Genomic DNA, 27058 nt, shown 5'->3' with positions numbered 1-27058 from the left:
AATAAATATATTATTACTCACGAAAACAAGCTGTTTCGAACCATAAGTATAATTACTTGTTTTTATCTTAAATATATTGTATTTAATAAGTAAGAAACACTTAAGAGCAACGATTCATCCTAGCTGTGGTAAACTATAACACACTATGTGCATCAGATCGAATTATAAATAAATGTTATACTTACTAACGAACATTTTAAGTTAAACTTTTAACATGATACTTTGATTGAGGTCGTTACGGCCCGGGATAGTCTGAGAGTCGCGGATTCTAATCCTTGTTGCACCAAACGTGCTCGCCCTTTCAGCCGTGAAGGCGTTATTACCTGAGGGTAAATCCTACTATTCGTTGGTAAAAGAGTAGCCCAAGAGTTGGCGGTGGGTGGTGATGACTAATTGCCTTCCTTCTAGTCTTACACTGCTAAATTAGGTATGGCTAGCGCAGATAGCCCTCGAGTAGCTTTGCGATGAGATGTGAGTGTAATATAAAGTACGTGTTTATACACACGTACATACATTTATATATATTACAACAAATTTTACCATTTGCAGCAAGTAATGAAGATAATTATTACGTTACTGTTTAAAATGAATGTGCAATGAATTAAGTAATAAATCATTTTCATAAGTAATTTGTTCTGAATTATAAACAGCGTAATTAAGGCCTCTTATATTTCAAAATGTCCTCAGTATTTACGTATATCTGTTACGAATTATGGTACTACTGTTGTGACAATACAACTTCTGTTTAATAACTCCTCTAGTGGTTCAGCGGCAGGTCTCTGATGGCTAATAATGCTAAATTTTAGGTTTCAATCCTCGGCGGGTATAGCACAGATAATCCATTGGGTAGCTTTATGTTTAACGACAAACAAACCAGTTATATACTATTCCTTGTCGTTTATTAGGTACGTTCAAATAACGTTCTAGTATGATCATCCACTTGTCCTGTTTTTGGTTTGTATAATAATTTTCAAACCCCGGATTTTATGCTATACGAACAGCCGTTGTTTTAGCAGCTGAAATCATGAATAATAAAACTGTAAGTTGGAAGTATGCCATATTTTCGATAGTGTTCGTTTATCTTTCTGCATACTTTATAAAAATGCTTTTAGTGCATTAACAAGCAAAGCTTCGTGTTTGGTTAATGACTGTTTTAAAACATATATTTAATTTTTTTTTTAATTATAGCATAGATCTCGGTAAGTATTTTTTGCTGGAACAGAAATGGCGGTAAAGTGTGTTTGACAACTAGGGGTTTATTTGTACTTTTCTTGTAATAAGATTAGAAATGTGAATACTATTTACTAACAACAAAATATTTATTGCTTTTAAATTCTGATAGAATTAAATTGAAATTTTAAAAAAAGTAAAAAATAAGTATATCAACCAGGATGTACTCATTAATTTGAAGTAAAGACCCGTAATGGTGTCTTCGTAGTGGTTTATTGAGACTCGTGACTTTACCACGCAAATTCTTTTTAATGAGAGCTGCATTAATATAAGGTTTAAATCCTAAAACATCAAACACTTGTAAGGTTAAAGTTCAATGAAGAAGTGGTTTAATGGGTGTTGGGTCTCAATACACTTCAAGGACTAGTGAACTAACATACAAAACATTTGAGATTTTATGCGCCATCTCAAAAGTGTTAAGTATGCATGACCTACAAAAGAAGTGCCTCTGATTAACAGGATAAGTTTATTTTGAATTTCGCGCAAAGCTACACAAGGGCTATCTGCGCTAGCCGTCCCTAATTTTGTAGTGTAAGACTAGAGGGAAGGCAGCTAGTTATCGCCATCCACCGCCAACTCTTGGGCTACTCTTTTACGAACGAATAGTGGAATTGATTTAACATTATAACGCCCCCAGACTGAAAGGACGAACATGTTTGTGACGGGGATTCGAACCCTCAAATTACGAGTCGAATGCCTTATCCACCTGGCCATGCCAGGCCTTAACGTAGTAAGAGACTGTAGTTTTTGTTGTTTTTTCACAGCAGTTTCCATTCTTGTTTTGTGAACGAAAATGTGACGTACGAGTCGTATTTCCGTTGCTTTAGTAGTTTTTCTTCGTGATATTAGGTGGGATTTGAAACACATAATACTGCCTCTTAGCTTGGACTAACCAATTGAAGAAATATAAAATAAAAAAACGAAATTTCCACCAGTGCAGATGACGTATAAAATAAATTCACGGACGTAATTTTCTTTTCTTTTTTTTTTCCGAGCCAGCGATCACAACTTCGGTAAATCACATGTCACTTGTAAATTACTCAAACAGTAAAGAAATCTATACAGTACTATGTTCACGTATGTGTGTGAAACACCGTCTAAAGTACCGAGGTAGGAATAAAATATTGAAAGTAGGTAATAGCATTTGTATTTAAAAAAAAAACAAAAAAACTGATGGCAACTATAAAGGGCCAGCATAGCCAGGTGGGTTAAGGCGTTCGACTCGTAATCTGAGGGTCGTGGGTTTGAATCCCCGTCACACCAAACATGATCGCTTTTTCAGCCGTAGGGGCGTTATAATATGACAGTCAATCACACTATTCGTTTGTAAAAGAGTAGCCCAAGAGTTGGCGGTGGGTGGTGATGACTAGCTGCCTTCCCTCTAGTTTTACACTGCTAAAGTAGGGACGGCTAGCGCAGATAGCCCTTGTGTAGCTTTGTGCGAAATTCAAAACAAAAGTCAACTATAACGGAGAGAAGAAGAGTCAGTTATGTTTCTATATAAGCAAGCAACTGATCCTTGGAACTCCGATCCAATTCAACTTCTTCATCCATTTCGTTTATCTTTTGTCTAAAGCAATAACGTTCAGATTCTGAAGTTTGAATTAACCACATTCGAAATTTATGCAGGTATTTAAAAAAATGGAAAGAAATGTTTTGGCCTTTGTAAACTTCGTGGTGTATCAATGTGATATCTGATTCCTTCTGCAAGTTGTGATGAATTGTTTTAATGAGAATTTTGCTATACCTTGTATCCAAGCGCTTTTACTGAATGAAAGAGTTTGTTTTTTAATTTCGCGCAAAGCTAAACGAGAGCTATCTGCGCTAACTGTTCCTAATTTAACAGTGCAAGACTAGAGGAAAGGCAGCTACTCTTCACCACCTACCGCCAACTCATGGGCTACTCTTTTTACCAACGAATAATGGAATTGACCGTCACATTATAACGCACCCACAGCGTGAAAGGGCGAGCATGTTTGGTATGACGAGAATTCGAACCCGCGATCCTCAGATAACGAGTCGAATGTCTTAACCACCTGGCCATGCCGGGCCGAATGCAAGGGACATAACTGAAATGTTATCAAATTCAAGAACTATCAATTTCTGCTGAAGAAACAACAAAACTACATTGACCAAATGCGTAAGCTTCTACTAAAATATTTGTGAATTTTGAATGTAATCCATGTATGTAGAAATTGTTACAGGAGCAACATATATGATTGAGACGATTCAATGGATCAACTTTAAGAAGTACGGGTAATGATTGACCGGATTCTATCAATAAACTGTAAACAATTATGAATTGTGAGTGATCCGATTTTATGAGTAAACTGTTAAGAAGTACGAGTTGTGAATGATTCGATTCAGTGGATAAACTGTAAAAATTATTACTTGTCAGTGACCCGATTCTATGAATAAACTGTAAAAAAATGAGTTACGACTGGCCATGTTATCTGGATAGACTGTGAGAAATACGAGCTATGACTGGCCGGAGATAGTTTTAGAGATAATAGTTGAATGCATGAATATGGTTTTGATTGAGACGTGGTTCTAGTTGTAGTTTAATTGTATTATAGTTGTTTTATTAAGTCTTCAAACGATAATCAGGTTTTGGACTTTATACACAGATTGATACGGAGAGCATAAAGAGACCAAGAGTGCATATAATGTTCGTATTGAGCCTGTGTATAAATCGATCACTCTAAATGTAAGTACGTTACCTGCATTGCGAGTGTAGAATTGTGCGTGTCTGCATTCATATTCCAGGAATTCACGTGAAAAACACCACCACCAACAACAACACCCAAGTACAGTAAAATGAAGTAAAGAAAGGGGCGTCATTTCTGTGTGTAACTCGCATTATGTTAGCAGTTAGACATAAATGTAACGTGTATGGTGGTTTCTGTCGAAGGAAACGTGGCTTATGTACTTTAAAAAGGATGTGGAAATTATGACAGAATTTGTTGTTTTGTTTCCGTAGTTAAGCATTTGTGAGAGAGTTCATTGCGGTATTTTGTTTTGAGAGCCAAGTTGTGAAAATGAAGTTGAAAAACGAATGAATAGAATACGTTTATTTTGGCAGTTTCGTTAACTATATGTATATTTTATGACATTGGATTGACTTCTTCACGTTGAGAATTGTTATGGAAGTCTAATAATGTTTTATTTATTTAGTACGGTCTTACTTTGCCGAACCATTTTACTTTTCAGGACGTCATGTTTTCTTCAATAACATTACTTCAATGCGCTACCTAATCTTGGGGCTTAATAAACTGTAATAATTGGTTTCGGTCTTCCACTTATAGAGTATGAGGACTTAGGCGCTGAACTGAAGATAAAAGCTTACTTAAAGAATCGTCTGAAGAGGTCCGTATTAAAATAATTTTTCCCGTTCAACTTTTAGTTCACCGTACTCCTATTTTAAAGTTTAACTTACAGATTTTTGTTTCAAAAGCTACTAAAAGAAACTTTCAAATGAAAAGGTATCTTATCTTCCTTGCTGCAGATTTAAAATTTGCGTCATCTCAAAATTCGTATAATCAGGTGAAGAGAAAAAAGGTAATCCGATTTTACAAGCAAATGTCGCCTGACACTGAGAGATCTCTTAAAGCGAAGGATATAAGCCTGCTGAAAGACGCTCGTACATGACATATCCCACAATGAGAAAATAAAGCCGCTTATCTGAATATAGTTGGTCAGAATAATCTGAAGTCTTTTTTGAACGAGAAGTCCACTTTTATAAATGAGCGACTCATTATACTTCGCTTTAGACGAGAAGAGAAAAATAAATCAATTTGCTCCATATCAAAGTTTCTGTATCAAACCTGTTCTCTTCTTTATACAATAAGACTATTATTATTCCGAAACTCTCTAGTGCAACGTTCATTGTGCCCTGAAGTAATTAGCAAATCAGCGTACGTCGTGTAATAACAGACGGAAGAACAAAGTAATTCGTTGCCAATTAAAACGAATACATACATTTTGTAAAGGAGGTGATATTTCTTCTTGACGCACGTTACGTGGATTAGTTCATTGGTCTTTCTTTTATTATCCATATAGAGAGAATGTAGAGTATTAACTTATGCTTGGAAATAGAACCATAAAACTTTAATTAGTAAGGAAGAATGATTTCATAATCTGGTGACGACGAATGAATTTTCTGAAAACTTAATAATGTTATCTTGAGATTCGCGCATTTTATTTACTTAATTCGTCAGAGAAACAAAACTTAACTCTCTGCTGGTATATTTATGTGTATGAATGATGGTTTAAAAAGCGCGAGTGTCAAATATACAGAACTATTTTAATATGTACAACATAAATTGAATTTTTTTATATAACTGGATTGTTTTCTTCGCGAAACATTTCCGTAATGCTTCCCAAATTATTACAACAAATAGTTCCTATTTATTTTCGTCTTCGGGGCATCTATATAAATAAACATACACACACACATCTATGCACGCGCGCACATACACACGTATACCAAGTGCATGCTAATCTACACACTACGTGTATGCACACGCGCCTCGCGCACTACTAGCATGCACATATATATCATACATTGGAATAATCCTGCCAAGTTGAGCACTTTCCTGTGTGCTTTTACGTTAATATCACGATAATTTTGTTAACAGATTGATCTAGTGTTGTGTTGACCAAGCAAACAACCTCGACGAACACGCCATGTCACTACAGCTTCATTCTTTGTCTTTGATAACCTACCGAGCAAACAGAGACTGTACACACCCATCACACTACAGTGGCCTAGGGAGGAGGATTACAAACACACACCTCGGTCTCTGGGGGACAAGAATCGTTGTCGGTTTGTCGAAACGCCAGACTGTTTACTTGTGAAGTTTACTCAAGCTTATATTGAAGGGGGTCGGCTCTTTCGAGCTATCCTGTCGCCATAGTTACAACCCGGATTTATTTACGGCTGTTCAAATACTCCTTTTATTTAAAATGTTGCAATACGTAACAAATACATCTTGCTCAGTATATTTATACCTCGTTTGCTCTATATGTTCGTTTACAGACGTATTCAAACAATAAATATATATTTATGCTGTAAGAGCTATTCTTGCGAGACTTCATTTTATGGTTTTCGACTTATGAAATACAGTTATTATCTATACACAGATTGTTTTCTGTATAGGGATACATAGAAAAATATTTTATATTTTTAAACTATCCTTATTATGGTATTGTTTTAAGGAAAATAAAAATGTTATGATTTCGAGATCAGTTGCGGATCTGGTATTTGTTACCTAGGCAACCCTTAACCTCATTTTGAACACAATGCAAATTTATTTTATTTCACGACAAATTAAACAGTCACGTGGTTACCGATTAAGACTAATAATATTACATCATATCGCTTTGTCTGTTTTGAATTTCGCGCAAAGCTACGTGAGGGCTACCTGCACTAGCCGTGTATAATTTAGCAGTGTAAGACTAGTGGGAAGGCAGCTAGTCGTCACCACCCACCACCAACTCTTGGGCTACCATTTTATCAAGGAATAGTGGGATTTATCGTGATAGTATAATGCCCGCACAGCTAAAAGGACTAGCATGTTTGGTGCAACAAGGATTAGAACCCGCGACCAATAGATTGCGAGTCGAACAATCTAACCACCTGGCCATGCTGGGCCATAGCTTATCCCAAGCTCTTGAAAACTGTCTTGACTAATTTATTTTAAGATTCCTTTGTAGGATAACATTATTTCATGAATTTGATTATTTTTTGTCACTTTAACTGTTATACGTTCCGTTGTTGATACTTTAATAAGTCTTAGTGTTAATGTGGTTTTTCCAGCATCTTCCCATCACTTTTACATTTAGGCTAATTTGTAAGGTTTAATTATATTTATTACTTCTGGCTGTCCATTCTCTTCATTGACCATCTGTGTAAAGGATAGTTAAAATCATTAGTGTCAGACACAAGTCATAGTATATAATTTTTGTAAAAGCATATGACTTGGTTATTTTAATTCAGAGTACTATATTTCTACCATTTTATGTATGTTTTTTTCTTATATTTTCTTCACTTTTTAGCTGTCTTCGTAAGTTAACACTTTATTTTTGCTATAATGTGTATGGCTACCTAGCTGTATAGTTAATTAATAGTATGTGTTATAGTAATTTATCTCGAATGGTAATACTACTGTCAAGTTACACTGTCGGGCTTGTCTAATGAATTTTCACTGGTCACTTGATGTTGCTGGGAAGGGGACCAGCGTATAAAGCAAAACAGTTTATATCCTTAGCAAATTATACATTTTTACTTATTTTTTAACTCTAAGAATTATGTCGTATTGTTAGCTTAATACAGTACTGTGCAAAAGTGCTAGTACAAAGTCAAAAATTAGATTTCAGACTACTTTCAAAGAACAATGGAAAGTGTGTCAGAGATGAAACACCAGAATGTTATTAATCTTCATATCTGACAGAACAGGAACTCAGTGGAAGTGCTTGAGTTTAGGAACCGATTAATATTTTGCTTATCACCCTTTTGCTTTAATAACTTCAAACAGTCTTTCTTGTGTTGTTGCAAATCAAAGTGTCCTTTGAGATTTTACTCCAAATATTTCTAACACACTTTCATAAAGTTTATTTGGAAGTAACCTTTGATTTGTCCATTTTTGATTTATCAAATCCCAGGTCTGCTCAATTAGGTTGAAATCGGGGCTCTGTGGGGACATTGCATCATTTGAATAATTCGAGTAACTTTTTTCTTAGCTAAATAATTTCACAGTTTGGATTAGGGTTCGGAGTTAATACCTTATTGACAGTAGAATCCTTTCAGTAATGTCGAGAAAACCCACTTGTAGAGAAATATATATGTAAAAACGGCTCGTTTGGGTTGAGAAAATATTTACGTAGAGGAGCGAACAACTTTTCGACCTTTTCGGTCATCGTCAGATTCACAAAGAAAGAAAGAAGTAACTGACCGGAAGCTGACCACATGTTTGAAAGGGGTTGTGTAACTGAGTGTCGGAATGTAGAGGGCGGTGTTAGATGTTTGAATATATAATTTTATACCAATAACACGCAAACCACTGGTATCCCATGACGGATCAGTTCCTGATGGTGCTTTTGGTGGTCCATTATTCCATCTATTTTGCAAATATATCTCGTTGTCTTAGCAGAAAAAAACACCTCCAAATGATCACACTGCCCTCTCCTATGCCTCATGGTAGATGTTATATATTGACTTAAGTATCTTTCACGTTTCTTGCGCCGGACATATAACCTGCACTTTGAACCAAATATTTCAGTCTTGGACTCATCGGTTCATAACACCATTTTCCAATCGTCAGTCTAGTTTTGGTACTTTTTACCAAATTCCAGTCTCTTGACAATAGTTGAAGATAGAAGTAAATGTTTTTAACTGCTACACGAAAAAAAATGTTCCATTCTCGTTGAGTTCTCGTGATACTGTACACCTAGACACTTTTCTATCATTTGTTAAATGGTTGTTTATCTCTTGCTTAAGACCAGTAGCAGTCTTCCTTCTGTCCCGAAGGCTACATAAACAAAGATATTTAACATCAGTATCATTGAGTTCAGATGTTCTGCCTCTTTCTTTGCTATTTTCAGATTTACCTGTCTCGGTTTCACGATCTATGGTGTACTTGACAGTAGCTGTGGAATATTTAAAGTATGTAGCAATGTTTCGGAGAGTTCAACCAGCATCCCTTAGAGCTTTTATACGAACTCTCTGCTCTACTGACAATTCTCTACGTTTTTTGGGCTGTAATGTGACAACAAAACTTAGTATGTAGTGTTAAACACTGCTTTTATCAAGGTTTATTTGTGGAATATTATTAAATTGAGTTTGTCTATCATATACTGCTGCCATATGCTTGCTTCCTCTCTATATAGTTAAGACTCCGCAGGTATTTGAGGCCCTAAATGTGATCAATGTGCCCTTTATGCAAATGTGTAGGAATTTTAAAGAATGATGAGCGTTCTCGCCTTTGCTCATTCAGTTGTCAACAGAGATCAGTGTTAAAATTTACGTTATCTGATGGCATGGAATAATTATTAATCTCATAAAGTGCAAAGAATGACAAAATATTCCCTTGTCTTAACAATTTTGTACAATACTGTATGGGAGTTGCTTCTAACCTAAAATCTCTTAAACTACCCAAATCTCGTGAGAAAGCATTGGGATTACAGTAGAAAATATTGCTAACAGCAACGGATCAAATGTATTCGAATCATTACGTACAAGAATGGTAAAACAAATTAAGATGTTTGTTTATATTACTCGTGAATTTTCACTTCTGGTTTATACAGGTAGTTTCTTTTAATCAGAAGTTACTGGTAAGTACCGTACCAATATAAATATTAACGTTTCTTAATATGACGCACACGTTTCTTGTACATATATAGATGTCTCCTGGACCAAACTACCATTTCTTCTGAAGTTATTGTATCGTCAAAGAATCACAGCTTAAAGCCAGTATGGGAGGGGCCATCGCACAACTCCAGGAGTACTTGGCCATTCTTGGCCCGGCATGGCCAAGCGTGTTAAGGCGTGCGACTCGTAATCTGAGGGTCGCGGGTTCGCATCCTTATCGCGCCAAACATGCTCGCCCTTTCAGCCGTGGGGGCGTTATAATGTGACGGTCAATCCCACTGTTCGTTGGTAAAAGAGTAGCCCAAGAGTTGGCGGTGGGTGGTGATGACTAGCTGCCTTCCCTCTAGTCTTGCACTGCTAAATTAGGGACGGCTAGCACAGATAGCCCTCGAGTAGCTTTGTGCGAAATTCAAAAAACAAACAAACAAACAAACCTGGCCTTTCTAATCTTACTCAACTGAGCCTTCTTCACAGTTCGTGTACTGAATACATGTAAGACTAGGACTACATGGCCTCTGCGGGTTATAGTTTGTAAAGAAACCGTTTGTTTCAGTCTCTGCGTGGAACGTATTATACGCTCGGTAACTCGATTTAGACCGAGTTTGATCTCCTCTGGTCTCTATGGGCAGACAGGTCATGAATATGAAAACTTTCTTTTGGATTCCTTCCCCGGGATTGAATTACCCTGGGGACGAGATTTATAGAATTGCAGTTTGCATACTAAAGAGACAAATCATTAACTCTGGCCTTGCGCAAGCGGCAAACAGTCTGAGAGTGGTGGTAGTAATAGAAGAATTAGTATGCTCTTATGTGATTCGCAGTTTTCAATAAAAGCGTATTTCTATCACAAGTAGTTTTATACGGAACTGCATAAATAGGGGAAGATATTCAGTACTGCTAGACCTGTGCTTTCTCTTCTAATTGCTAGAGCGTTCGCATTAAATATTGGATAACATGTCAAATCTAAACTCGATTATATTATTAAGCGAATAAAACGACTTTGGGTTCTGGGTGTTGAAACTCATTTTAAGCTGAATTTTACACACTTATCGGAAGAGAACTGATGCGTATTACGTGTAAAACAGCCGTACTTATTTTCACACTTTATATGCTTTTAGCTCTTGAGAAAAAGGACCATATGACATTACGTTTATATAATATGGTCGACTTGTTACCCTACTTTGCCTTGTGTGTTTAACTTTTTTTTTTCTTGTAGAAACCTTTATGATCTTCCTTTGCAACTGTATTTTCCTCTACGTTCTGTACGTTCCCTGTATACATATTAGGTTGTTTTCTAACAGTTTTGGGTTCAGCATAGCCAGGTTAGGGCGCTCGACTCGCAATCTTAGGGTTGCAGGTTCGAATCCCCATCACTTCAAACATGCTCGCCTTTTAAGCCGTGTGGGCATTATAATGTGACGATCAGCCTACTATTCATTGGTAAAAGAGTAGCTCAAGAGTTGACGGTTGATGGTGATGTCTGTTTTCCATCTAGTATTACACTGTTAAATTAGGGACGACTAGCACAGATATAGCCTCCGTTTTCCATCTTTTTTCTTTCCGTTTCCTGTCTTATTTGATATGTCTCTCTCTCACGTATATAGTCATCTTTTCATGTCTTAATGAACAAAGTACGAAACACGGAATAAAAACTAATGTACAGTAATGCTGAAACGTTCAAATGTCAACTCCAGAGAGATAAAAACAAAACAGAGAAACACCGTTAAAGTATAAAGAAACAAATAATGATAAATAGTGTTAATCATAAATATAATTTCTGCGAACTAGAAATGCTTATGTAACACCAGTTTCCTTCTTTCTAATGATATATAAAACAAAGTACAGATTCTCGGTAACGAAACAGAAATAAAAGGCCAAGTGTCTCTGTAGTACATCTATTACATACGCTACCGCCATCTTCCTGAACGTCTGAGAACAGAGCAAATTTGCTTCCTTTTTTTTTTTTTTTATTACGCTCGAGAAGAAATAAAAACCGCCTCTCTCGCATTCATTCCACCGAGACTTAAATGCTTTAACTTAATGGGATGTCGCTGTTTGGATAAGGATAGGAATGCTTTACTCTCTCTCTCTCTATGTGATGCATTATATAAAGCATCAACAAAAAAGCTTGCTTTTTCCAATAACAAAGGATATTGTACCATAGCTTAAAGATTTTTTTATTTCCACAAAAACGTCTAATCGTTTTAAATTTATTCTTTTCTTGATACTAATGTCGTTTTTTTCTTTCCTTTTCTCACCATCATTAGCATCTGGAAAGAGTAAGTGGGCTTGGAATGCGATTAAAAATTTTTTAAATCTTTATACGTTCCACCCACTTATAAGACGCGTGACGTATATGTAACAGTGTAAAAAAAATGTAAGAATTACCCTTCGGCGTCTTTTTGTTTTTTGTTTTAGTTGTTGTTGTTGTTGTTGCTCATCTTAAGTTTGGCAGTGATCTTTTCCCTCACTGTTTAGGCGGTGAACGGAGTTCGAATCCCACAAAACTTTTTCGGTAGTTGTGAGTTGTTAATGTAAATTAAGTAGCCGTTGATTTCTGGTAGTGGTAACGTGTCAACATTCGCTTCTACATCACGATAAAGGGTGTCCGTATGAAGAATGAAGCTATTTTAGCCCGCTTCTCAAACTTTTTAATGGCCGGAGTTTCTAGCTTCAATTCTCTTGAGTTCCATGTGTCAGGAGTATGAAGACGTTCACGAGCTCGTTGGCGGCAGATGTCACGGACTGCTGGAACTTCTGTTGCAGAGATTGGCCAATTCGACACGTATATCCTCGTAATTGCTGTAGTGAAAAGAGAAAACTTCGAGGCGAGCTATCCGCCCTTTTGTGCCTGAAATTCTATTTAGTGGGCAGCCTGGCCAACCGTGATCTAGTTAGGCTCAATAATAAGTCGGTCTGCTCGTGTGTCCCCCCCCCTCTCCCCCAACAGGAACTTAGCGTCTACCGGGATTAAAATCGATGCAGACCTTCACGTGCACGCGTCATTCTTCTTCGCTCATGCGTGAAAGAATCCTATGTAATGAATGTTCATCACTCGATTGGATCTCGTGCACGGAACGGTTATACCATAACCCAGTTCCATCTCCTTGTTATTTATGAAGCTCCTTAACATCATCAACATCAGTTCTGTAATAACTACAGAGTGGAGCTAAACCATCACGATGTATTAGTCACGTACTTATGTGCACATATATTCAACTATTATTCTTTATTTGTAACAGCGTCTAAAGGGGAGGAGGTAACCAAAAGATTTTAATTCACCGTTAGGACGTTTGGTTATCACTAATTACTATGATTTTTTTTTTTTTGAAACTGTAATGCGCAAATTATTACTATTATTTTTATTTTAGGTGTTACATGTGCCTCAGTGCTTCACGTAACCAAATCACCTTTAGCGAATATGAAGTTATAGATTTTTAAAGTTTATATAGCCCACTTAACAAACATACGGCTTTCTGTCTTGTATCTGTAATCGTAAGACGAGATGTGAGTGAATCTCCGGGGATTTTGCACCGACAGGCTTCTTCGGGTTTTGCTCCCCGCTAGTACAGCGGTAAGTCTACGGTTTTACGCTAAAATCAGGGGTTCGATTCCACTCGGTGGGCTCAACAGATAGCCCGATGTGGCTTTGTAATAAGAAAACACACACACACTAATTTTACACTGCTAAATTAGGGACGGCAAGCACAGATAGCCTTCGTGTAGCTTTGCGCGAAATTCCAAAGCAAACAAACTTTATACTCGCAATAATGCGGATAAAAATCTTGTGTATTGATATGTTTTATTTGTCATTTTACAAGGTTTTGGTTATTGTGTTAGAATAACGAAGTTTCTGTATTTTTGTATTTCATCGGAAGTCAGATGATACCTCAATAACACACAGAAACCTTGTGTCCACTCGTTTTATATATATATAATATTTTCAATGACACATCGGCAGGTTTATGAACTTATAACGCTAAGCACTGAGATTCAGTCTCTGCGGTAGATACAGAGCAGATGGTCGATAGTCCAACTTTGCACTTAATTTCATTTTCTGAGCCCATAACACGCCATCCTGGTGTGGTCTAGCGGTTAGGGCGCTCAATTCGTAATCTGTAGGTGACGGGTTCGAGACCGTGTTGTACGAACATTCTCTTTCAGCCGTGGAGCCGTTATAAAGTAACTGTTATTCTCATTATTAGTTGATAAAAGAATATTTCGAGTGTTACCGGTGAGTAAACTTTCACTTAGGAGAGGCTACATGGATAAACGCTGGACGCTTCCTAATCTCGAACACTCCTAAGTGTCTCAGGGTCTCTACAATAAATAAAACAAACACATCCTTTTGTGCCACTAAGCGACTAGAAAATAGTACTTTAATCTTTATGAAGTACGTTTTACACCAATTATAGCTTTACGTCATTAAGAACAGAGTTGAATTCACACGTGGCTGTCTTTTAAATTAGCACTTCGTAGCTTGTTCATTTTGTATATAGTTAATTAATAGTATCGTGCTAACCATGAGTTATTCACATCACAAGACAAAGAAAAATGGAGACCCCAGGTGTCTTTTACAACTAACTATATTCGGTAAACTAACAACCTATATTTTAATAAGATATGCCCCCCCCCCCCGCTGGTACGGCGGTATGTCTCCGGATTTACAAGGCTAAACTTATGGGTTCGATTCCCCTCGGTGGGCTCTGCAGATAGCCTAATGTGGCTTTGCTATAAGAAAACAAAGTAATAAGATATAAACCCTGCTTGATAATGCATTCTTCGTTGAGGATCTTGACTAGATGTGCAGCACGTGTTTTTTGTGTCTTCAAAGGAAAAATGTCCTGGCCCTGGTTTTATTGACCGATTTTATTCTTAGATTGAATTAAGGATACATTATTGGGATTGGTTTATTATCTGACGTCATGTACTAGAAACGCAACACTTTTTAAATTCTCGAGGTAAAAATATTGTACTAAGATTTTGAAGCACATATAGCCCTCGTGTAGCTTTGCGCGAAATTCAAAACAAAGTTTTGAAATAAATCTCAGTATTGTTTTATGTTTTTTTGAAATAACTTTTTTAAAAATTTGCAGCCATGCTTAGATATTTGGAGCTCTTTTTATAACGCATATTATTATTTAATGTTGTTATATATTATATAGAAAGTTAAGATTTATTTAATACCTTAAAGTAATATCTTCAGAAAGTACATTTTCCGTAGATGATGTAAGTGCTTCCGTAGGTTTTAGGATAAAAAGATTTTTTAACACGTTGGCTCCTACACGATCCACCGGTTGGTTAGTCGTGCTCTATTTTCTTTTCAAAAGGCCATTTATTGGCTGGGACACAACAACTATATATACACTTCCTACAAAAACATAATTGTGAAATGATTGGTGGGATTCTGGAAAGTATCGGCAAAATAGACTTGGGAGCCAACGTGTTAACAGTCTTTTGAAAATTGGGTTAAATTTGAGTGTAACATCAGACTAACTTGTTATTTCGTAATTCCAGACTGAAATTGCGAAGAGACTCAACGCAATCATCGCTCAGATACTGCCTTTCCTTTCTCAAGAGGTGAGTGTGACGAATATTTTGGGTGTATTAGAAAAAAGAAACGTAAATAAGTGTTATAATAATGAGCAAAGGACAGCTAGAACTTGTAACCTGTGCAGAATACACGTAACTATAGGTGGCTACAGTTCTAGTAATAGCAAACAAAAAAACAAAAGCTAAACAATGAGATAAAAAACGTTAAACCTTTCAAAGGCGAAAGTCAGTGAAACAACTTATAAAGTAGCCTGTTAATGGTGTGAAATCCATAATGGACGAATTACGGTAAATGTGGATAAAACCATCTAATGTCCAATGTGAATTTTGTTGTTTTAGATTTATGTCACTGTTATGAGGTCTGCTGGTTTTAATGCTTTGTTGAATTTCAGCTTTAAATATTGTACCATCAAATGTTTTGTACGGTTTATGAAATAGCATTTCGTGTGCCATCATGCCAAGCCGTTCTGACAGTTATAGCATTATACGAAAGGCCGCCTCCGCACTGATGTGATGAAGACTTAAGAAAATAAAACTTTTAAATGCTGCTTCTACCAGACTTATAATTTGAAATCTGTAATGGATTAATTAAGATAAATATGAGAAAGAAATCTGCATTTTTAGTATAATTTTTATCAATAGTATTAGGCTTATTTTTGAATACAAAATTAATTTGTAAAGTTTGGGAATTACTTAAGTTGTTTTAACTGCTGTCAAATATTTTATAAACAAAAACGTGTTGTTTTTATTAAGTGTATCTCGTTAATTTTGTTTACTGTTAAAATTTCGACAAAACGTATACAGTCGTAGAGGAAGCAATGCTATTAGAAAATAAAACAAAAGTTTTGATTTTTAGGCTGCCCCTCCGCAATGGATCAGTAGTACGTTTCCCGACTTACAATTATAAAATTCGAGGTTCGGTTCCTTGCGGTGGAAGGAGCCCAGATAGATAGCCTCCCGTATGGCTTTGTGCTGAAATAAACAACAGTCATGTTATTTTATATAAACAATTCGAGGGTCGCGGGTTCGAATCCCTCTCACACCAAACATGCTCGCCTTTTCAACCGTGGGAGCGTTATAATGTTACGGTCAATCCCACTATTCGTTGGTAAAAGAGTTGGCTATGGGTGGTGATGGCTAACTGCCTTCCCTCTAGTCTTACACTTTTAAAGTTGGGACGGCTAGTGCAGATAGCCCTCGTATAGCTTCGCGCGAAATACATAAACAAACAGAAACAAGCTATTATGTGAATCCAGTGTTTTAACAAGCAAGCCATAGGACTAATTGTTTAGCAAGCAAGCCCCAGTTCTAGTTGTTTTAGCGAGGTCATAGGACTAGTTGTTTTAACAAGCAGGCCCTAAGTTTAGTTGTTTAAGCGAGAATGCCCTAGAACTAATTATTTTAGCAAGTTGTCCCTAGGTCTTGTTGTTTTAGAAAACAGGTCACAGTGTTTGTTTTAGCGAGGTCACAAGACTAGTTAGTTATTTTAATGATCAGGTACTTTGTTTTTTTAGCGAGAAGGTTAAAGGAGAACTAGTTCGATCAACAAATGAGAGTTTTGTGTTAAATTTGAAACTGTTTCTAATTTACATGTAGAAAAACATTAATATTTTAAACATCAACTTCGGAAATAATTTTCTTTCTTACTCATTTGTGTATGCGTGCGTGTGTACAGGATTTTGAATTTACAGTGTTTCAGACTGTCGATATAATGTGGTAGATTGATGTTTTTCTTTCGTTCAAGCAAGTTCGTATAAAAGTTCATTAATGACTTCCACCATACCCGTAGTGGTTTTTTTTATTTTTATGTTAAACACAAAGCTACAGAATGGGTTGTCTGTGCTCTGCCCTCCACAGGGTTCGAAACCAGGTTTCTAGCGGTATGAGTCCCGCCCATATACCGGTGTGCCCCTGGGGGTCGTACAATTTGTCTGGATCGAAACGCGTACCACCGTAAATCGGTATGTTTGGTTGTTGATGTCCATTTTGTTTGAATTGTTCGTTCAAAAGATACAGTGGAAGTTTAAGCCGTCTTCCTGACCAAAGACTTTGTCAATATTGACCATGAGTCAACATTGAAAAAAAAAAAGGTTCAATGGGGATTTGTAGAGTAATGTTATATTTGTGTAAAAGTGCCGTTTTGGATTTCTTCCGGTAAAGCGTTTGCTTTCGTAGTTGTAGTTCTGTGCTCTTAGCCTTTGTACTTCAGGCTTTATTTTGTCGTGGCAAACATCAGGGTTGCGTTTACCTTGAACAGGAATCACGCTTCTTTATCATGTATCATTATTTTTTTTTTTCCGTGATACATGACTCAAGTACAAATTGGACATCACAAGAAATATCATAAACTCAAGGTACCAATGACAGACCTTTTTCTGACCTAATAAAGTCTGTAGAGTCTAGTTAAAAATATGTTGTTCAGTGAAATATGCTGAGAGTCAATAGCTCTGAAAGAATCGGGTAATTTGATTCAATAGCGTATCAAAGAGTTAAAAAACAAGTGTTAAATGGATATGGTATACAAACCAAATTATTTTCATGTTACCAGTTGTAAATTTCACCATGCTTCCGTCATGGGTGTGGGTCGGCATGGCCAGGTGGTTAGGGCGTTCCACTTGTAATCTGAGGGCTGCAGGTTCCAATCTCCGTCGCACCAAACATGCTCGCCCTCCCGGCCGTGGGGGCGTTATAATGTGACGGTCAATCCCACTATTCGTTGGTAAAAGAGTAGCCCAAGAGTTGGCGGTGGTTGGTGATGACTAGCTGCCTTCCCTCAAGTCTTACACTGCTAAATTAGGAACGGCTAGCGCAGATAGCCCTCGTGTAGCTTTGCACGAAATTCAGAAACAAACTGTTATGGTTGGAAATGCCATATGTCGTTGTGTATAACATAATTGCAGACAAGGAACCAAGTATTAAAATGTAGTATAACACCGTAGTCGGTGTTAATAATAATATACATAGAGTTAACAACCGTAAAAGAAGAATAGTACAGTGTAATTCTAAATAAAAGTACAACAAAAGTTTGATATACAGCAATATTACTGTAGAAATGGGGCAGTTTCAATTATCAAAAATTGCTATTTAGTTAACCTTTGAGCTCAGTTGTTAATGCATTCTTTTGTAGTACTAGCGGTGCCGGGTTTTAAATGCTACAAAAGTAGGAATGTCGCGTTAGACTACAGGGAGGGCAGCTGATCAATATTGCCCGCCCCCAACTCTTGGGCTACTTTAATTGAATAACAGGAGTTGGCTGGTGCTGATATAATACATTCTTGCCCTCAAAGTGCGAAGCGCGAATTTGATATAACGAGACGAGAACAAGGAATTTTCAGGTCCATAATTCTGCACGCTAACCACTTGGCCAACCCTATGAAAAAATGCCTTTACAAATAGGCTTGGAAATACAAATAACTATCCCGTTAACCCTGTAGCTCACTTAATTAGTTGAGTATTTGTTTGTAGAGGTTCCGGATGTAGTTCTTTTCGTTGGAAATTGATAAATGGGACTGATTGAAATAAGAACATGATGCTAAATGGTAGAAGAAATCGTGATCCGGAAGTAGAATATTTTAAAGTATGAATAATAATGTGGTTTAACTTATTTGGAAAATTTACGAGGTTAACACACACATATATATATCTTTTTCACGATTTACATTTTCCAACGTCACATCTTTTGTTTGTTTTTTAACCTGTTCAGTGCCGTAGACGAGATAACTCGTCCAAGCCGATCGGTGGTAACACGGTGCCACGGACAAGTTAATTCGTTTTCAATAATACCTAACTTCAACGCTAGATGTTAGAACCATACATGCATTTGACCTACTTACAAATTGTTTCACTTTCGATCCAAAAGGTGTCACGAAAAAGGTTACAAAATGAAGAAACATTAGAGTTGTATTGTAGCAGCTGAAATACTTGGCAGTCAACAGGTTAATTTCGAGCAAAACCTCACGTGGGTCATCTGTGCTAGCCGTTCTTGATTTAGTAGTGTAAGACTAGAGGAAGGGCATCTAGTCTTCACCACCCACCGCCAGCCCTTTCACCAAGAAATAATGGGATTGACCGTCACATTATAACAACCCCAACGGCTAAAAGGGCAAGCTTATTTGGTGTGTCGGGGATTCGAACCCTCGACCCTTAAATTACGAGTCGAACGTTCTGATCACGTAGCCATACCTGGCCCCATCTTGAAAAATGTTGAGAAATTATATGAAATCCGAACAACAATAAACTTATGTGACGACATTTAGGCTTAAACATTTTAAAATCGTCCTGATGGAGACAGAATTATCGTAAAGAGTAGCACCGGAATAAAATCCGTTTTTGTTTTGTTAACTTAATCCTTTAGCTCGCAAGATTCAGATTTCTGTGTCATTAGTTTCGTATCAATGTTGAGGAATTAATTTCTCAGCTTTAAAAGCTGCAAAGTTTTTAGCAGAATAAGCAATCATTAAAACAAACATACACATATATGCACATGCACACTGTTTGACTAGCTTTCGTGTGATATACGTTTACACGTGAGTCGACAAACTATATAACATAAAACGTGCAGAATTAGAAACCCTGATTTGGGCATGTGTATATTTTGTAATATACTATGTTTATATGTTCACTCAAACTTCTCTACAACTTACTAATACATGAATGACAAATGTTCCTAGGAGATAGTGATATAGTTTTCAGTAATAATATAGTTCTCAATCAATTTATTGACAAAATGATTGGAGTATTCGTGCCATGTTCAATAACCGCGGACCAAGTTAATGGTTCGGATTTCGATCCTTACCAAACAACAGAATAAGCAAGCTCTTATTTATACCCATATTTGCGTCTGCTTAGAGTGCAGGGACTGAGAAACCAATGGTTTTGGGTTGATGTTTCGATCTGCAAAAACGCGCTCCGCCCTTGGGTCCATGGGTGCGCTATATAAGTAAGGATTAAATCACGCTATCGCTAACACTAGAGTATCGAAAGTGCTGTTCACAAGTTATCTTTTTCCCTCTAGTCTCTTTCAGTTCAAAATTCTAAACCAAACCACGTGTGTTTGGGTGTTGTTGGTGGTTCTGATATGTAATCATGTGTTATTGTACATATAAAACCCTAAGTAGATACATTTTTATTATAACGTATAAATTTCCACCTATCTGTATTGACAATCTTGTAACGTGTAACAGACCGATTCCATAATGCGTCTATTTCACAAGTTTTTTCTTGTTGTTTTTTGCGTTGTGCCTTTTGCTGTTGTTAAAGCTATTATTCTATATGATAATATAATAGTCGTCTTAATTTGATAAGTCTGTACAACTGAGCAGTTAGTGAATAATTTGTTGCTGTTTTTCAAGAGTTTTTAGTGATTGGTAAATTCTTTCAGATTCCATGCCACACTTATCATTGATTGGTTTGTTATTTATACGTTATAATTATTGATTGGTCATAATTGAGTTTTATTGTTATTTTCTTTATTTTTAGCACCAACAACAAGTTGCAGCAGCAGTCGAGCGTGCCAAGCAAGTCACCATGACAGAGCTGAACGCGATAATAGGGGTAGGTTTAAAACTGACGTTATGAACTCTTTATCTCGATTTATCTTTCTTGGTATGTAGAGGAGTTTGTTACTTCTGAAATAATTGCTTTAACCGTCAGATTTAAAACACTGACTCTCGGTTTGTATTAGGGTAAACGTAATCAAAATACTTTGGGTGATGCAACTGAAACGGTGAAAGTTTCTCGACCTTTAAGGAACTCGTTAATTATTTTATGAGTTGTTTTTTGTTGACTATTAAGTACAATTATCAGGCCTTTCACGGTTTTCTTTTTCCTCTTACGTTTCTCATTTACTTTATATACAACTTGAGGAAGTGCCAGTATAGAACACGAAAGGCGTTCTACATTTCGCCCTGCCTTGAAAAAGCCACGGACATGTTAGGCTAACCACGAAATATTCTCAATTACAAGCTACGTTAATACAGGAAATCCTGAAACGAATTTACATAATGATACTGTAAACTTTTTTCGTTTGTTCAACTTTGAATTTCTCAAAACCAAGTTTCTAGGGTTAGAGAGATAACCCTCGTGACTGATGTATAGAACTGACCAAACGAAAGTGAAGAATACTTAGTTTATGATCTCTTAAGCTATGGATGGTTTTGTTTAGAAAAATAAAATACAAGAATTGAAGAAAAGTAGCATGAACAATAGGAGACGGACTGATAATGAAAATATTGTTTTGTTTGGAAGGACATAAACATTTTTAATTAATATTTATTTATTTATTTAATAATATTTAATAGGGGAGAAGTTTGTTTAAAAAAAAAAACGAATCTGTACGCGATGTAATAACGGTCACAAGTAAAAACAGTATTTTCATGTTTTGTTATCTAAAATACTTCCGTGTTTGTCATATTTTATACATATAGGTTCCGTTGTTATAATACATATAGTTTAGTTATAGCCATGAAGGGTTACAGTTGAAGTAATTATAACAAGTTTTCTTACACAATGTAAAGTATACAAGTTGCTAAGAGTGTTTAATACGTGTGTTTTTTTATGCTTAAAATATAATACAGTGTCACTCGCCCCCAGTGAGAAAAACCTTTAAATAGGACTCCATGTTAAAAGTATTTTTAATGCATTCCTTTAAGAGGAGAAGCGAAAGTAACCGTGGTTTCATTAAATATAATCACATAAATAACATTCAAACAAAAGCTAAAATTAGCTTTAAACATGCCTTACTGTTATATTGGAGTATTTTCAATTCAGGGTCTGATTGTTTAACATAATACAAAAAAACAACAACAAAAAACGCAGTCCTCATTGGGACGCTTCAAAAATCAAGCCATACGAAATTAGCAATGGAATGCCGCATTTTCGGTTAGGGGTAGTTGGTTGTTCGAAACATTTCCACTGGCTTGGAAAATTAGCTCATGCATACTCGCTAACATACGTATTGTTAAGTGGCATGACTGAGTGCGTTGATCGTATCTTGCAAGACGTACGTCCACCCACTTGTGACCGCAGTGAAGTGTTACTACAAACACGCACACACATTCACCGGTAATACACAGCAACAGATTTACCTTAGTTCGGTCGACCGTTTAACTTCTCAGGTTGAAGTTGTTCGCTACGTCTAAAAGGAGATGTTTGTATCGATCTCTTTAGTCTGAAATGGAACAGCTTGACCAGTTCACCGATACAGAAGTGAGGCAGAGAACATTACATAAGCTGAACTGAGAGACGTCTATCGGTGAAATAACACTCGAAAATAACTTGAAGTGTTTGATTTTTGTTCTGTGTCTTCGTTCTCTACAAGTACCTGAGCACAGTGTTGCAAAGCTCTCATGTTTTCGTTGATTAACGTATTCAGTAATTGTTTTAATTATTGGTTTGAAATAGGTCTCAAAGACTTGTACACTTGTGAGTAAAATGTTATTTTATAGCATAGATAAAGTTCATCAAACGTGATTAAAAACGAAAAACTCTTTCGGAATAGCCGTTTGAATACAGGTTTGAAATTGGATTCTACTTGATGTACTGAATATTTTAGAGTAAAACCAGTTAGTAATTTTTTTATCGTTGAAAATTCTGTATCAAGTAGCTACTTCCAGCGAAACGTTGAGCTTGTAGAATGGAAAGAAATAACTTGTGTAGAACTAGCGACATTGTTCCAATATCTGTACATACCCAGACACATTATATTGTACATTTCAAACGTCATAACACAATAAAGGATTTCTTAATACTGTATAATAACAGTGTATCATTATAAGTTCAACGTGCTTTTTCTCTCGTTGTTTTTGAAATATTCATTCTAGTGAACATATTTTGCTTCATCTGTGTAAGGAATATCTTTGCTGAATACTGGGTGTGTATCATATGTCACCATTATACGAACGAAGCCTACCTTGAGTAAATATTAAAGAGTAGGTTTCAAATCTGCATCTTTGACTGGTGGATGTTTTAGGCATTTCATTTACCAGCATCAGAGTGCCTCTGGTTCTGAACGGTTTCAGTTTCCATGTCTTAAGAAATCCAAACATCCGGTGGAACGAGAACTGTGAAGTACTACACTTCTTATTCTGTAACCTACATGGATAAGAACTGTGAGGTACTATGCTTGAGATCTTGTAACCTACCTGGATAAGAACTGTGAAGTACTACGCTTGAGATCCTGTGACCTACCTGGATAAGAACTGTGAAGTACTACGCTTGAGATCCTGTGACCTACCTGGATAAGAACTGTGAAGTGCTACGCTTGAGATCCTGTAACCTACCTGGATAAGAACTGTGAAGTGCTACGCTTGAGATCCTGTGACCTACCTGGATAAGAACTGTGAAGTGCTACGCTTGAGATCCTGTGACCTACCTGGATAAGAACTGTGAAGTACTACGCTTGAGATCCTGTGACCTACCTGGATAAGAACTGTGAAGTACTACGCTTGAGATCCTGTGACCTACCTGGATAAGAACTGTGAAGTACTACGCTTGAGATCCTGTGACCTACCTGGATAAGAACTGTGAAGTACTACGCTTGAGATCCTGTAACCTACCTGGATAAGAACTGTGAAGTAGTACGCTTGAGATCCTGTGACCTACCTGGATAAGAACTGTGAAGTACTACGCTTGAGATCCTGTGACCTACCTGGATAAGAACTGTGAAGTACTACGCTTGAGATCCTGTAACCTACCTGGATAAGAACTGTGAAATACAATATTTGAAAGCATTTTGAAATAAAGCTTATGCAAATTGATGACAATACATAAGAGAATTATGTGAGAGTTACATTAACTTAATGCAGTATGAAGGAACCTAGTGTGAGAAATACCCTGATTAAATAGTATGTGTACATGTCTTGTGTAGAGGCTACTGATTAGGTGTTGAAGTCTTGTGTACTGTGAAGTACTACGTTTGAGAACCCATACTCTACGTTGATAAGAACTGTGAAGTATTGCACTTGAGAACTCATAATCTAAATGGATAAAAATTGTGAAGTGAATTGTCATTATTCCCCTGTCTTCCACTAGGCCAGCGGTTTACAACACTAGAATCACGGGTTCGATTCCCCTTGGTGGACACATCAGATAGCTCGAGGTGGCTTTGCTATAAGAAAACACACACATTACTCTCAAGGTATTTTCGTAACTACCATTTGCATAGATTGACGTATTTTGTTTTATACCAAAGATTTGGCGGTATAATTTGTGCTAAAAAATATTCGAAAAGTTCACGCAAAAGTTATTGTTGAAGTGTGTATTATACTAGATCTACTCTTGTCATTGTGTATCGTAAAATTGGATTAGTAGGATCTTGCTCCTGGGGTTATAATTTTTAATAACTTGTTTTCACTTTCATAGTTGTTGGAATATAGACGAACGCACTTCTGATAATACTCTGTTGGTGATTTTAACCATTAATTTACAGTATACGTTATACATCATTTTGAGTAATTTGTGTTATTGCCTGTTTCGACATACAATCGATCACAAAATTTGGTGCAATTACTCATTTTATATGTGAGATACATACAGTCATGTGAAAAAGTTAGGACACCCTATGAAAGCCTGTGTATTTGGTAACATTTTTGGATATATAGATATTTAATCTCAATTTCAAAAATACTGAGAGATTATAGGAATGTAACTAAACAATTAAAACTGAAGAAAAGACTTTTCAAGATCTTCTGTAAATGTAATTTTACAGAAATGCATATTCTAACTGAGGAAAAAGTTAGGGCACCCTTTGGTTGAAATAACTGCAGTGAGATGTTTCTTGTAGCCATCTACCAGTCTCTGACATCAGTCTGAAGAAAGTTTGCCCTACTCCTCAATGCAGAATTCTGTCAGCTGTAAGATATTTGAGGGGTTTCTTGCATGTACAGACAGTTTCAAGTCACCCCACAGCATCTCAATGGGATTAAGATCTGGGCTTTGACTCGACCATTCCAGGACTCTTAGTTTTCAGCCAGTCCTTGGTGGATTTACTGGTATGTTTTGGGTCATTGTCGTGTTGCAGGGTCCAGTTCCAATTCAGCTTTAATTTTCGTACAGATGGTCTCACATGATCCTCAAGCACCCTCTGATACACAGTAGAATTCATGGTGGATTCTATGATTGTGAGCTGTCCAGGTCCTGCTGCAGCAAAGCATGACACTTCCACCTCCATGCTTCACAGTTGGTATGAGGTTCTTTTCCTGAAATGCTGTATTTGGTTTACACCAAACATGTCCTCTGTTCTGGTGTCCAAATAATTCAATTTTTTACTCATCTGTCCAAAGAACATTATTCCAGAAGTCCTGGTCTTTGTCTACATTATCTCTGGCAAGCTTCAGTCTGGCCTTGATGTTTCTCTTAGAGCAAAGGTTTCCTCCTTGCACACCTCTCATGCAAGTTAAACTTGTGCAGTCTCTTTCTGATTGTAGAGGCAGGCACTTTCACATCAACAGTAGCCAGAGCTTGCTGTCGGTTCCGTGACGACATGTTAGGGTATTTGTAGACCTCTTTTATCATCTTGCAGTCTGCTCTCTGGGTGAACTTGCTTGGACGACCAGACCTGGGCATCTTGGCAGTTGTTTTGAAAGCCCTCCACTTGTTGACTATTTTTGGGACAGTGGAATGGCTGATTTCAAAATCTTTTGGGATCTTTTTAAATCCCTTACCAGACTCATAAGCTGCTACAATTTTCTCTCTGAAGGCCTCAGACAGCTCTTTTGCTTTCACCATGGTGCTCACTCTCACTTGAACAGTCAGGAACACACCAAACTAAATGTCTGAGGTTTAAATAGGGCAAGCCTCATTCAAAATGCTAAGTAACTATCTTCTAATCATGTGCACCTGGTGTGATACTGTGTGTGAGTTGAGCCATTTTAAGTGGGAATAAATGTGGGGGTGTCCTAAGTTTTTCCTCAGTTAGAATATCTTGAAAAGTCTTTTCTTCAGTTTTAATTGTTTAGTTATATTCCTATAATCTCTCAGTATTCTTGAAATTGAAATTAAATATCTATATATCCAAAAATGGTACACAAATACACAGGCTTTCATAGGGTGTCCCAACTTTTTCACGTGACTGTAGGTGGAAACAGCAACAATTACAGGGATTAGATGTAATATTGGTGGCATTTTTCCTTAAAAATTTATTGTTAGGGGCCATATAACCCAGTGTTTTTCAAACTTTTTTGGTTGCGCCCTCTTCTTCTTCTCTGTAATAAATTCAGCCCCCTCCAAAAGAAAACGCCCAACTTATTTAAACCGTAATATAAACACACATTTCGTGATGACAAACTTAGCGTAAAATACCGAAAGACGCTTCTTTCCCACCCCCAAAAAATATGGTCGTGAGCGCAGGGAGTACTCCCACGGTTTGGGAACCACCGCTGTTAAAAAAAAGAAAGTTATATTTGTAAACCTGATTATAGGGTTAAATGCCTTTCATTTTGACCGTACAATGTGGTTATTTCTAACGCAGAGCTATACAACGGGCTATCTACGCCTTGTTCACCACGGCAAATCGAATCCCCGATTTCAGCATTGTTAAGTCCACAAACACTGGGGAGCGCAACCATGCAATGATTTGATTTCAAGTAGGCGATTCAGATATTGAATTACGTATGTTGTGGCTATCGAACTCCTGTATGCGTGAAGCTGTAAAAATAGCGTTTAGCTTCGTTACTAATAGTGAGTGATACGATTGACTCAACATTAGTGTAGATTACTTTGAATTTTTTTTTTTACAATTGATTTTTATAACATTTTTGACAAGTTTAATTTATATCATTCAATATCTTCTGAAGAAACTTATAATAAATTCGCATTAGTTAACTAACGCCTGAAGATCTGACTCGCTTAACATATTCGCCCTTTCAGCCGTCTGGTCGTTATAAAGTTACGGTCAATCCCACTATTCGT

The 27058-nt window shown here is 36.8% G+C and overlaps 1 protein-coding gene across 12 annotated transcripts in view; it reads left to right on the top strand.

The window, feature by feature from the left end:
• Positions 1-27058, top strand: part of LOC143231968 (transducin-like enhancer protein 4) — a 90570-nt gene that overhangs the window by 28713 nt on the left and 34799 nt on the right. For 11 of the 12 annotated variants that reach the window (XM_076466884.1, XM_076466880.1, XM_076466876.1 and 8 more), the window contains 2 exons: positions 15116-15178; positions 20630-20704. In XM_076466884.1, coding sequence (XP_076322999.1) covers positions 15116-15178; positions 20630-20704 — 138 coding nt within the window. Of the gene's footprint in view, positions 1-15115; positions 15179-20629; positions 20705-24180; positions 24288-27058 lie in introns of those variants that run through there. The other variant, XM_076466885.1, reaches the window with a different exon arrangement.

Source organism: Tachypleus tridentatus, chromosome 11, assembly GCF_004210375.1.
Source record: "Tachypleus tridentatus isolate NWPU-2018 chromosome 11, ASM421037v1, whole genome shotgun sequence".
NCBI classification, from domain to species: Eukaryota; Metazoa; Arthropoda; class Merostomata; order Xiphosura; family Limulidae; genus Tachypleus; species Tachypleus tridentatus.
The sequence above is the reverse complement of the archived record's forward strand: the minus strand, read 5'-3'. Positions and strand labels throughout refer to the sequence as shown.